The sequence below is a fragment of the Labrus mixtus genome, chromosome 6 (genome assembly GCF_963584025.1).
Source record: "Labrus mixtus chromosome 6, fLabMix1.1, whole genome shotgun sequence".
Classification (NCBI taxonomy): domain Eukaryota; kingdom Metazoa; phylum Chordata; class Actinopteri; order Labriformes; family Labridae; genus Labrus; species Labrus mixtus.
In genome coordinates, this window is record NC_083617.1 from 16,594,250 (window position 1) to 16,609,003 (window position 14,754).

Here is a 14,754-nt window from a genome sequence, read left to right on the forward strand (position 1 = left end):
CCATGATAAACCTGTTTCTGTATTAAAATACAGAAAAGGATAACACAGAACAACACGGACAAAACAACAAACAAACAAACAAGACCAAATAACTTTCGAACGCTTTGAATAAAACAATTTCTCTAACCACTCTCTTTCACAACTATCTCTCACGCCTATCTCAAACCCACAAACTCCAAAGTAGACCAAAAGAGTTGAAGCTCCAGTCATCGGAACAGATTTCATGAGATGCTGTGATGTCATAATCAACAACATAGAACTCATCAATTAGAACTCTTATCGCCATGGTAACACAACACAGAAGATTAACAGCAGCTGGAGATGTTTCCAAGGGTCTACAATTACACATTTTTTTAATCCTCATCTATTCCCTCCTTAAATTAGAGCAATGCAAAAATAAAATGGCAGTTTTTTGTTGACATCATCCTCCAAGGCAAAGTTGCATCATCATTAATATCAGTTTATGCACCAAAACAAAACATGCTAGATAGAAATTATGAAAAAGTCAGATGAGGTTGTTAATGATGTCATTGGAGATCAAATCCAAAGGAATATCACATATACAATATAAATCTACATCCATTCAATAAAAAAATATTTTTCTGTGAGAATATGTTACACCACAAATTATTCCTGCACTTTAAAGTCTGTGTGTGTTAATGTAGGGGATGGAAAACTGAATTAAGAATATTTTAAGCAGATATGAAGATAGTTAAACTGGCCCTCATATTTGGATGTCTGCTCTCTGTGATGTTATAATCTTGATGACTTTAAAACTGTTTTTTTTACACATTCATAATCTCACACTCCCAATATTCCCCCGGAGTCTCCTATTTTCTGCAAGCTGATTTGAACAAGACTGCATGCTAAAGTTAATCAAATGGAAATGAGGGTAATGAAGTGATAATTAATTGATTCAGCCCTCTCCACACTGAGCACGGACCACACAACTGCAGAACAGCACTGCTGGAGCTGGTGGGGATTCAGAGATTCGCTCAAGAACTGTTGAAGCATAACAAGCTACTCTCTTTACTCACTTGAAGAAGAGAGCTCTGCTCCCACTGTGGCTTCTGTGAAGGTGGTTTTTGTCCTGTCCACTAACTTGTGAGCATGAAGTCTTGATATACTCTCATAAAAGGGAGTTAAATACTTTTTCCAAGTTACGGGACGATCACCAAGACAGTCAATAGTTTAACTTTGATATGGGATTCAAATAATCACTTAAACATCAAAAACATGATCTCCTGTTCTATTTCAATTTTTTTTTTGATTATGCTTTTTTTTATTGTGTTTTTTGATTTTAACATACAACACAAATTCACAAATTATATGCAAATTTCAAAGCAAGAAAATCAAGAAAGAAAAAACAGGCAACCAAACATGAAAACAAAACGAGAGAGAGAAAAAAAAATTCTCTCTTTCTATTTTCACTAGCAAATGTATTTAAAGCTATGAGTTTGCTGACAAGGATTGACTTTAATTCTAATCCTGTCACATACAGCGGCGACTGGGGCTCAGTTGGTGGAGTAGGTCGTCTCTCAACCAGAAGGTCGGGGGTTTCGATCCTCATCTCCTACACTACATGTCTGTTGTGTCCTTGGACAGACACTTAACCCCAAGTTGCTCCTTCTGCTTGGTCAGTGGCATATTAATGTAGTAATGGGATGAGTTAATACTGATAGATACTTTACATACATGTAGCAACCTGTGCCATCAGTGTGTGAATGGGTAGGTGTGACCTGTGGTGTAAAAAGCGCTTTGAGTAGCCAGAAGACTAGAAAAGCGCTTTACAAACTCAAGTCCATTTACCATTTCAAATCCGAACAAATCAATTGGATTTGAGGTTTTCTTTCTTTAATATACACTATATTACAGTGTGGGGGTGTATGGTAGGTGCTCACTGGTTGCATAGCCTACAAATTGCACTGTTAATGTCAACTAAGTGCAAAGACTATCTCGATTTTGATTTTACCATCAATAGCTGAACTTGGAAACTCATTTTCATTCATTTTGACTGTGAAATAAAATATAAAAATTATATATATTTATTTATTATATAAAAATAATATGATACTTTTCAATCTTCTTTTTAACGTCTTTTTATTTCAGTGTCATTCATTTGGTTGTACAGTACCGTCAAATGTTCAGTAATATTGCAGAGGTGTATGTCTTTCTATGCTGTCATGTTTGCAGTCCTTACTTTTCATTTATTTATTTCATTTATTTTATTTATTAGTGAACAGTGTGCAATGATTGATCATTTATACAAAGAAAAATGAAATGATTGTCGCACCATTTTGCTACATTTTCTGTAGTCACACATAAAAGTGACGCAAGACATATAATATATCTCCACTTAAAAGACGACAACGAAGAAACACCTGACAACACAAATACAATGTCCATCCATTGTTTCCACTCATTATCAGCAGCCTTAAAGGGATAGTGTGGTATTTTTGAAGTTGGGTTATATGTAAAAAAACAACATGTGTCCTACCATTTAGCTTTAAATGAAATAATATCAGTAGATGGATGTATCTGGTATCTTTTCTGCCTGACATCACGTGTTTGTACGATGCAGCTCCGAGGCCTTACATGAGTCTCATTTGCTCATTAAAAGTATAATATCATTCTTTGAGAGAAAAAAAAAACATTCACATGTTATTTTTAGTCTTCTATAAATAACTAAAACACACCAGAATCTTTCTTCGGCGTCTGCACCTCTTACCTTCATACAGCTTTGGGACAAAACAGCTGACTGTGACCTGACAGAAGACAAACAACACTTCCTCTGTCGTCTCTCGTTAGAAGCAGCATCCGCTGACACAATGGTTTTAAATTGAGATCCTGTCCTCTGAGACCAGTGACTGTGACTGGTGAGTCAGTCGTTATCTGAACACAACATGAGCGCACATACGCACACCAGCCACATTTGTAGGCATTTGGTGCAAACACAGACCATGATGCTGCTCAGTATTCCCTTGCTCTCACCACATGTGGTTATTTGTTTCTTATCTCAGCATGCACCCTCACACACTAACCCTTAAACTGATACATGTGCACTGGTACACAGGTTCAGAGAGCAGAGATATAATCTGTCATTACAGCGCGCACTCCACTGACTCTGAATCAGCTGAGAGGAGAGATAACAATTCCAAGGAGGTCTTATGCAACCACACTGAAGATATTTTTAAAGAAAGAGTGACACACACACACACACACACACACACACACACACACACACAGAACGAAAGTCTCCTGTGCCTCTTTTGTGTGTCAAATATTGTGTTTGAATTTTCTCTGACAGCTGCCCACAAGCATACTTTTTCCTCCGCAGAGGCACATTCTGTATGTCAGCAGCGAGGACAGCTTCAACTTACTGCGTATTTGAGGGGGCCTTGTGCATATACTTTAAGGAGATACTGGCCATATATCCACAGCTGGACTTACAAGGTTCACACAATTTGTAATTGCAAATTAAAAACGCCTTAAAAATAGGTGTAGTGTAAATAAGCCTGTGGAGGAAGTTAATTATAACTTTTAATTTTAAAGGAGCTATATGTAAAATACTGCGTTTGTAGTGACGCTGCTGTTAGGCGAACTGCACCATCTGCTGCAGCAAGTTGTTGATCGTCTCAAATGGCTTGTGGTTGCTTTGTGAAGTGACTAGATGTCTGGCTTGAAACACAAGTGCCAAGCATTTTGAAATGTCATGATGCTGCCAATCCTCAGCCATCCTCTGCCCTGCATTTTTAATGGCACACAGCTTTGCCTTGTGATATATTGCTTCCACTCCAGATGTCTCTGTTGAATGTCAGCTCATATGTGATGTGTGTAGCGGTCTCTCATGTGATTCCTCGATCAGAAAAGAGTTAGTATCCAGGAAAGGCTCAGCTCATTTCATGACTAGAAATGTAGTTTTTATTTCTATTTCATCTGTTCTAGATTTAAAAAAAATTGACATATGTGGGACCAAAGTTGCCATAAGCTAAACTTTATATACACCGAAAAACAACATCTCTGAAAATGTAGTAAAGACTTAAGTTCAAACAAAAGTAGAGTTTGTGTCTCGAAAGCCAATTTATGTACTTCTATGACAGCTGTCAGTCTGTCTCTGTGTATTTTGTAGATCATCATCCTCCGGTATCAAGCAATTGTGAAGGCCTTGACTCAGTAATGATTATTAGGAGCAATTGGACTCTTTTTTTTTTAATCCAGTGGTGAATTTTCTTACAAAATGACGACAACCACAGAATGGTGAATGTTCAGATAAGACCCGGATAAGTAGTCTTACAAATTAAAAATTAAAACGTGTACTCCAGTCTCCTTCATGAAAGTCAAATTTGGTTCTGGTCCCTTATGAACCCAACATTGGTACTCAGCGTTAATATTGGATCCCAGTGAGGTGTAGATTAGCCCATTATTAAAGTAATGGACAAATCTTCCATCACTTCCATTATTATTATTTCTTCATTTTCCCATCTCAAGGATTTTTAATGAATATAATAAGGCTGCTCATAACGGCCTGTCAGCCATCATAGGGCTCAATCATCATGTCACAGAAGGCTCCCTCTGGCCACTGCTTCCCCTCCATTTGCCTCTCACTGTTTTAATGCTGGGCAGGGTCACCGTGACCATCTGCAGAATCTGAAACATCTGCCCTCTCATGACAGTTTTACCACCTCTGTTCACTCTGACAAATAGTTGGAGTCAGACCTTGCCTGCGGCTCTGGCTCGGCACTAACACAAAGTCAAATAAAATGTAAGGAGGAGAGGGCACCTGAGATTATTAAGTGGGTGATGTACTGTTTGTTTGCACTTTTCAGGAGGGTAAAAAAAGCTTCTCCAGGACTTGTTATTGATTTGAGAGAGACAGCTACATGCTTTTCTTCTTCAAGTAATGGTTTCTAATTGAGCTGGATCCAAACTATTTTCTCTTAAGGTGAAAAAAAAAACCCTTTATCTCCTTGGTTTTACCCTTTGACGCCCAAAATGTCCAGCTGTCTCTCTCCAGCAGCTTTTTTTATGTCAGCAGGATTATAACCCCAACTTTATTGTGCTCACACTGAATCTTTAGTTGTATTTAATAATGTCAAATATTATGAAATCTTATTGGCCAAGGCATGTTGACTGAGAACACATTTGAAATACATAAACATTTACCCGCTGGTGCTGACTTCATTCATTTCAGTATTGTCACTGTTATACAACTGTTTGGCTCATATAAACAGCTCCAGTGTAACAGCATAGCTCTGTTGACATTGCAATTAACTGTGCGCAGCAGCTTTAATGGACTTATATAATATACATGTGGCTCAGTCTCAATATTTTAACCACAACTTGCTAATGAACAAGTAATTAAGATTTTACAACAACAGCTGATATTTCACCCTGTGCATAATCACCACCAATCCTTTGCAAAGTTAAGTATGCAGATATTTTATGGTATGATTACAAATTGGGGCCAAAACGAAATTGGGTCTTCTTCAGAATTATCGACACCAAATAGCAAACAGGTTTAATAAAAATCTGTCATGTAGTCAAATGCAATCCTGCTGACAAAAGGACAAAGCAACAGCAGAGAAAACCCAATTTGCTTCTTTGCATTTTTACATTCCAACTTTGAAGTGCATCCATAGACTTCTGCAGCCTGTGCAGCTCCAATGGAGCAAGTTCGGGTTGTGTGCCTTACTAAAGGGAAACTTTTCTATTCCCTGAGATTCAAGTTTTTCATGCTTTCTACACAGATTCCCATTGTGCCAATGAAGAACTGTGCCTGGACATCTGTGCATAGAATGAATAAGAGAATACATTAACACATCTGTCCATTGATATAAGTTATTCTAAATTATAGGGTACCTTTTAAAGATAATATTTAATTGTTCATTTATGATGTGCACTAGTAAAACGTTTGTACAAATAGTGAAAATTTGTGCATTAACCCCAATAGCAACACTTTGTTGAACATGTGAGACAGATGTGAACTCAGCATCAGATCCACAGCCTCACATCTGTCCCCCACTGTAACCTAAAAACAAAACTCTCCTACTCACCAGTTCCTGCTGCCACGAATGAGCAGAAAATTATCAGGGCGACCTGTGTAATAGTTCCCCAGACTTTTTTACTCCAGAAATCCATGAGGAAGCGTAGAGATGCTGCAGTAAAAGCAACGAGGTGAAGTACAGGGACAGTGTGCCTCTCCTCTCCTCTTTACTCCACTCCTCCACACGCTTACACTCTTCCTGATGAATATTACACTTGTGCGTCCGCAGCACTTGCCAACATTTGCCTGGCTCCACAGAGATGGCAGCGTAGAGCAGGAGGCTAGTTTCTGTTTGGCTGAGTGAGAGAGTGAGGGGACGGAAAAGAGGAGGGAGAGAGACACGGGGGGGGGGGGGGGGGGGGGGGATTTCAATGTTGTCACAGCTTCAGTGAAAGGCACTTTAGTCACTTTAGTTAAAAGGACTTGAAGATCATGTGTTGTGAAAAAATCCTCCAACAGTAATCCCCTTGCAGTCTTCACTATTGTGCTCAGACAATTTTTGAGAAGCAGCCTCCCCAGGTCTCATTAGGTTCTGAGCTGTTGCTCACAGCCTGTTTGTCATCATGTTAAGCATCTGTGCAGCTCTACTAGTCATAAGAGAGACTGAGTCACTACAAATCCATTGAAAGACTGTCGCTGAGAGAGGATACATGAATTAATAAGACTCTTCAAATATAATTAGGTATGTAGTTTAAGTTAATTGGTGGTTCATTTATGCTCTCACATGCAGTAATTCTCATTCATCTGTATGTTATGTTTGGTTAATTTACCTGGATAGAACTAGAAAATCTATTTATCAAGACCAAATCAAAAGCAGAATTAAAAAAAAATTCTGTTAATGATTGCAATACAAAAACACAGAAATCACTGATAAAACAGGCTTATAATGCCAGTGTGCATAAACATGCTAAACTGCAGGGGAAGGAAAAGAGGAGCATAAAATGTTTATTGATTTTCACTTTAATTCAAATCAATTGGAAAAAAAAAACATGTTCTTAAGATTGCTAATTAATATTGCTATAAATTTGACTTGAATTTAAGCCACTTGAATTTCATCTCATGTCAATCTTGAATCCCAGAGGACAAACCAGTACATATTGTCTCTTAACTGATGTTAAATGTATACAATTGATATTTCAGGGGCTTTCTGTAATTTGCCTCATCCAACAATGACACTGTGGAAGATTACTGGCATTAAAAAAAACATATTTATGTAGTTAATTATGGCACTGATGGTCTGGTTTGCTTTTGAAGATCATAAAGAAGCAGTGGGGTTTATGTCAGTCTTTTGAGTGATCCCCCTGTCCATGTAGAGTTGTTCCCCTGTCAGTCTTGTGTATTTTTTCTTTTTTAATGATGTGTGCCACAATTTTATGTCTTGGCCTGCTCTTCTCGGAGTAGAGTCAGATGTTTAGAGTTTTAATGGTATTTTTATACATGCATTCTTACCAGACGCCACAAAGTTTCGGTTAATCAAGCAGTTTTAATAGTTTGTCACATTTCTCACAGGCGCAAGGTTTTTCTGCACGTTGAGGGGAGGAGAGAGTGGGACTCAGAGGGTGAGTTAACCTGCGACAGACACGTCAAGGACTGTAGTGTTTGTATATTAGGCTCCAGGCTACTTAGATTAACTAACACCCCAAAGGAAAGACTTTCATCTTTTGAGACCAAAAGCCCTCGAGCAGCCTTATTAATGATCAGGAGCAACAAAGGAAGTCAGATGATGTTTACGCTGTTCTCCTTAACTGTTGGTAACTCATACCTACAAAAATTGACATGTAAAGCACAAAACAGAGAGCCAATTTGCAACCATCCAGAGTATTATTAAAGACCGCTGGTGACACCACCAAGTATGTGGGAATTCAGGAGAGGTGAAGGGAAAAATATAAAGTCTGCTGGGTGTGGCAGTTTTGGGCAAAGAAAAGGTATTTTTGCCTTGGTGTTTTATTTTCATTTCATTTCTTCATTGATTGACACATGTTTTTTGTGCCAAAGTCTAGACACCAAAACCCTTTTTCATATATCAGAGCTCAGGAAAACAGATGATGGGGTTGTCAAATCAGAAAATGTTCTGATATGTTGTTCTCAAATGTATTGAGAAACTATTATGAATGAATTGAAGTTATTTTTTATTTTTTTTAGAAAGGGGCATTTTCTTCTAATCACAGTAATGAAGAGGAAAAATAGCCTGTCAGTGGTGGTCTTGACTGGTCTTGATTTAAAATCCAGAGACCGCCCAGTCTGATACCGAGACTAGACCGAGTAAAAATGAGTTTCCAAGACGAGACCTTCAAAAAGTGGTCTTGAGACCAGTCTTGAAATCAAGACCGATTTTCAGTACTACAACACTACGTCTATAGAAAGAATATATTCTGCAGTTTTTTAGCTACACCTTCTGCTTTTGAGATAAAACCGAAAGACGTGAAAAGAGGACTGATGATATGTCTACCTTTGAAAGGACAAACATTTTTGTTACATCTGTTACCAGCATTTCACAATATCTGAAAGCCACTTCTCAATGGGAAGGTGCAAGATGTAATTTTCCGGTCTAATTGGCTTTTCACACACAATACTGTGCAAATATCTCTTCTTTTTTTTTGAAGGGCAGAAGAGATTTGTCTGTCTTTATCAGTTTTATCACAGTTTCTATTCCTGAATCACACAGTAATGCTTATTTTATCTGACATAATGTCTTTACTTTCAGCTACACAGGGGCGTTAGGCTTTTCAGCAGCGCTGAGGCAGGCGGCATGTGAATTAGGCAGGCTGGTGTGTGGAAAGGGAGGAGAAACACTGACCTATGGAGAGCAAGAGAGACAACAAAGGCAGAAAAATGTGTGTTTTGTGCATTTTTGTCTTGTAGGTGGATACAAATCAGAAAAAGAGGACAAGAACTGACAATATGCTAATAATGTCTTTCATCTCTGGATTTTTGCCCTTGGTTTATATGCACTGTTACAATTTTTAAATGTTTCTTTTCAGTAAACTTTGTCCAAATGATAGGAAGATTGTGCTACCTTAGCTTTATATCACAGCTTACAGTGCTATCAGCATTGACAATATTTATTCAGCATTTGCAAATAGCTCTGAAAAGAATCATTGTCTTAATGTTGATGTGTTATTTGGACCATCCAGGCGATTCAGTGATGTTCAGAACACAAATCTACCTTTCAAAAGACAAAATGACAGTCCATACTACGATCAATTACCATAACAAGAACTATGAACACGGGTAGCTTGGGAAAATTGATATTTTTCACCGGTTACTGTTATATATTGCATAAAAGGAACGAAGACAAATATCAAGCATACGATATGGTTTTACCTTATTCTTTAAAAACAGAATAATTCCACTCTGATGCAAGACTTAGTCAACAGCAATTTTGTGGTATCCTGGTGATCATCAAAGATGGTGGAAATCCTTCTTCCTACCATCAGAGCTCTTGGTCAGGCATTATCATACCTTCAAGAGCTCGTAGTGCCCTATCATTACACTCCAAGGATACATGCCTGCTGATTTCTGAAGCCTGTAAAAGTAGTATGGGAGGTAAAACTTTCAATAATCAGGTCTCTCTCCTTTGACAGTTTGGGTCCTGGAGGAAGATACCCTAATTACATTTAGGAATAGACCTGACCCTAGACCTTTCCTTTTGGACAATGCTAAGGGCTGGCTAAGGCTTGGACCAGCCCTTAGTTATGCTGCTGAAAGCTTAGACTGCGTAGCCCGCTTCAACGTCAACAGCCTCTGTACCAGGGGCGCACACACAAACCACTAGGCCAATGGCGCCATTGCAGGGTACATCTTCTCTCTTTGCTAATCTTGTCCTGTGGAAGATTAAGAAGTGTTGTCAGGCACGCAATCCCATCTAGCTTTCTTTGAACAGCCAAATATATAAATCATTGTGATCCCTGCTGTGGAAAATGTCAACAAATATTTTAAAGGCAGCAAATTACGACCTTATCTGGCTTGTTTTAAGTTAAACAACTGGTGTTGGTTTGACATTGTTTGGGAGGTAAATCACTTGTTTTGCTTCATCACTTTGCTCTGCAGCTGTATTTGAGTCCCTCCACAGCCTCCTACCAGGCACTGTTTTAACTCATTTTTATTTTGCATACCAAATGAGGCCAGCCAATGACTGATGCTCTCCTACTCTACTTTATATTCACTACACCTGCTACAGGCTGTGTACAAATTTTGGCTTTGGCCAGGGAGCTGGTGGGCCAAAACAGAAAAGACTCTTAAGTGTTTTAGAGGTGAGCAGAGATGATTCAAAAAAGAAAAAAAGTCCCCATATCTTCATAAAGGAGAAGATTATCTTGGGCTAAACCCCAATAATTTTTTGTAAGTAAGGTGAGGTAAGATTTTGCTATAAATTGGCTTTATTAAAAGCTCACAAATTAGTCTTAAAAACGTCTATATTTACTGTATATAAGATGTTTGCGGTTATTTTTAAGAAGTATATGACAAAATCTGTTCTAACAAAAATGCGTAGAGAAACAACAAACAATCTCATATTTATGGTGTAAGGCTTAATTCCCGTTTTCTATAACCTGTTGTAAGTCTCCAATTTAAAAGTTGTGCACTGAAATTCGGGGACTTGGGGGTGGGAGGTGAGTTATTCATACACTTGTACATGTACAATAAATGTTAATTGTAGCACTTCCAATAAACCTTGCAGAACAAAAGATGAGCAATGAAGGAATTTGCTTGCATGGTAAACAAGTGAATCTCCACGTCTGCTTCAGACAGATGTCAATATGACCCAACTGAGGTTGAGCCAATCACGGTTTAATATTGGTAAGGTTCAATAAGACATTAAGTACAGAGAAACACTGACACACATTCACATACAACAAGGTTGGCGGCCACTGATATGGAAATGTCTACTTCCATGTTCTAAACAAAGAACAAATGGTACTCACGGCTGCTTGATGTTTTTATGTTAAATGTCTAACAAAATAGTTCATATGATATTTTTTTTAAGTTTAGTCATGTAGAGTAATCTGTATCAGAGTGAAGCCATTTCCATATTTTGAATGGAAATTTGTAGTGTTAAAAAATCTTCTACCCAACATCCGGTCTTGAAAAATGAAGCCAATGCTGAAGTGCAAAATCCTGCAGTTCGTCGAGTGTCCACTTGAGGCTGGCGCCAGGAACACCGGAAGTCACATACAAATGACTGGCAAAAAAAAACGTTTTCACAGCATACATGAACATGTTTACAGCCTGGTACAAAAAACGAAATAGGTCTGATTAGTTATTGTCATCACTGGTAAACACTGTACGGGGGCTGATTTATTTTTTTAAACGGCTCCGTTTTGATTTTGAAAACGATACGTGTTATCCATACGTGTTATCTAATAGCTGACATGATTGACAGGTTGGCGCGATGTAACGGTTTGTCAAGAGGCTTAAACCCCGCCTCAGTTTCGGCTCTAAACCTGTTGTTAGGTTGACTGAAAGTTAGGGTGAGAGCATTTCCATCATGGCGGTGGCTGGCGATGAGCCTCCGGGCCCCCTGCTGTAACAGACGGCTGACGTCACTCAGACTTCATCCATTAATATTTATAGTCTATGGTTCTACTAAGCCTAGTGGGCAATTTAAAGTTTCGTCACATACAAACTTTTTTGACATTGAGCCATCTCATTACTACTATTGTGATGGTTATGCACTGACTTTTGCCCATTTCTTCGTCCACCTGGTAATATTCCCTGGTCACCTTGAACATGAATGAAAGATGATCCTGATGCTCACATACTGACTTGTTTATGAGGGGTCTCTGCACAGCACATACATGCCTTGATTATTGTGCTGGCTGAATAAGCTACCGGAAAGCAAAACAGTTTTTTATTGCTCAATAAAGTACAAACCCCTCTCTGAAACAATATGACAAACAACAGAGCTCCTCCCCAAAAAGACTTCAGGTTTATGTCAAGCTCAACCCGCTGCTGCTCACCTCACATGAAGCCTTGTTTCCATTATCGATTCCAGTTTGTTTTCCATTATTGATCACAAGAAATGTTTGTTTTCTTTGTGTTACAGCTGACCTTCAAAGAGCTACCTTGGATCTCTTCATGAATAATGTTCAGAATCATCAATGAAAAGGTGTGATCAGCCTTAGAAAATCATCCATGCCTGGAAACTCGTGTACATTGTTGCTGTAGGAATCATTCATTTTGTATGATCAAGATTTTCCCTCAGGCTGTCCTGAAAAGTGTTGGGATGAGGGATAGCATAAGCCTATAGGAATTTCAGGTTACAAGAACAGGCCGCAGCAGTGTTGTGTTGTGCGCAGGGCAGAGTTGATCAAACACAATAGATGCAGGATTTCAATTAGAAATTCCCCAGAGATGTGGTCATGTTGAATTCAGTTCTCTTTTTTTTGCAGCCAGTGAGGGAGTTTTTATCTCTCTGTCACTTCAACTGCCAAGCATTAATGGCTTTGCTCAGAAAATATAGCAGATTCATGGACTCATTGTCTTCTAATCTTTGGAACATTGAATCAAGCTCTGCTGATTTTTTTTCATGTAGAGTGAGGAGTAACATTTGTTTGAATAAAGTTGTACACTTACATAGGCCTATAGCAATTGCATTTTTGTGTAAAAAAAATACAAAAAACCTCTTGTCTTGTTTCCAAAGCCCCCGCTCTCAGCTTATCGTTTACATGACCAGCCAACAGGCTGTCTCTGTCTGACTGACCGCTCCTACATTTCCCTGTGGACTGACGACAGCTGATTTCTTCTCGGTGGCTTTGACCTGGGTGAACAGCAGGGTAGATGAATATGTCCCTTTGGTGTTGTGGGAGCATTTAGCCTGAGCTGGGCTTTCTCGCAGTGCTGCAGGGATATTGACAGGGCTGTGAAGCGTGATATTAAGTGCAGGTTTGCGCATCAGGACACCTAAACAGTCTTTTAGAGCATAACTGACCTGTCGGCAGTGACTGGCAGAAGCCGTTCAGCTGGAAGAAAAAGCTGCTTTGGGCCACTTCTTTCAATTAGACAACAAAAGAGGTGTCAGAGGGTAAAACTGCTGTTCGTATATCATGGGACATACAGTGTCAGTTTACACAAAATCAATCACATAGTGGCCCCTTATAGATAAATACTGATATGAGGTGGATCCGTCGGCAGCCTGCTGTCAAAGGATTACGTATAACATGTATAAGTCATGTTTAAAGCTTTGTTAAAGAATGGGATTCTTCTGGTTTATCTCCTCTAGAAACAATTGACACCCTTACACCCTTTCTTTTATTAAAAGGTTTGATTGAATTTGTTAGAGCTAGAATCTCCTTTTTGTTAACCCTTCCATATCCAAGCAGATGTGATTCTGAGATCAAGTGGAGCTGGTTCAATAGATAAGATAGTCGGAAACGTTGGTTACATTTTTAGGTAGGTTTTTGAATAATATTTCCAAATACAGCCTTCAAAGAAATTATTAAACATAGGTTGAACAGGGGCGCTGGTGGCGCAGTGGCGCAGTGGTTAGTGCGCGCCGCATGTATGGAGGCTATAGTCTTCCAAGCGGGCGGCCCGGGTTCGAGTCCGTCCTGTGGCTCCCTTCCCGCATGTCATTCCCCACTCTCTCTCTCTCCCTGATTTCCAGCTCTATCCACTGTCCCATCTCTCAATTAAAGGCGCAAAAAGCCAAAAAATAAATCTTAAAAAAAAACCTAGGTTGAACAAAAATAGTATAGCTGTGTAGGTGAGAAATCACTGTATAAGTGAGAACGGCAGTCCTACACAACTGTTCTTTACAGACTATTCTATGCATTTTCTGTTATAACAGACTCAAGCTTTTATGACTTACATCTGTAATTTGTTGGCAAATAGAAAGGTTGGCAAGCATTGGTTTCAGATCCTTTGTCCTCCAGCAACCCAGTATGATGCCAAAGCTTGTAATAGAGTTGACATTCTCCAAACACATCAACCACCCCATAGGGTCCAAGCGCCAATTTTCGCTTTGGATAAGGTTTACTATGTATTTTAGCTGGATGTGTACTCAAGTCTTAAGACTAGATATCATCAGTTGAAGAAAGAGTCAGACTGGCCATCTGGAACATGTGCTGACAGGATTTACAAGCGACACACAAACCTCCACATTTGCCTCCTCTACCCCCTCACTTCCCTCTGCCTGTGCTCGTGTTATACTCTTGTTAGCGTTTTACAATTTACATGACGAACAAGTGATCAGTTTTCATAAATACAACAAATAAGCTGCACAGTGAAATAGGTTTCAAGATTGATCTGCTCTGTCTGACCCGTATCTCTGTTAACAGCATTACATTCTGTCAGTAAATCAATCACTGCGGTGATCTCTGACCTCTGCAGTGGGCTTGTTCTGTGTGTAGTCATTCGTTGAATCTAACCCCCACTTGATTTTTCTTCCTTGTTTTCTCTTTGCCTGATGCAGCTGAACTATAAACATCTCACATCTCTGGCAGTTATTTCATTTCTCTGTGAGTGCCGCACTGAATTTATGAAAGCAGTAAAGATCTCTCTGCAGTCGCCCTGCAGATCTCTCCATGCAGCACATATGTCTGCCGAGCGGCACGGGAAACTTCAGGAAGAGGCGAATTTATAACATACACACAGATAACCTCTGCGCTCCAACCCAGTCACCATCCATTTTCTGGCTCACCAATCTTTCTCTGTTTGCTTCAATCCTCTGTTGTCCCTTCCTCTATGTCTCTGTTTCTTGGTTGTGTCCTTCT

At 39.2% G+C, this 14,754-nt stretch overlaps 1 protein-coding gene across 1 annotated transcript in view; it reads right to left on the reverse strand.

Moving 5' to 3' along the window:
* The window catches only part of LOC132975611 (contactin-associated protein-like 4), a 64,935-nt gene extending 58,607 nt beyond the window's left edge, over positions 1 to 6,328 (reverse strand). Inside the window, exon 1 of the mRNA XM_061040289.1 lies at positions 6,054 to 6,328. Coding sequence (XP_060896272.1) covers positions 6,054 to 6,138 — 85 coding nt within the window. The 5' untranslated portion in view covers positions 6,139 to 6,328. The remainder of the gene's footprint in view (positions 1 to 6,053) is intronic.
* Between the last annotated feature and the right edge of the window lie 8,426 nt (positions 6,329 to 14,754).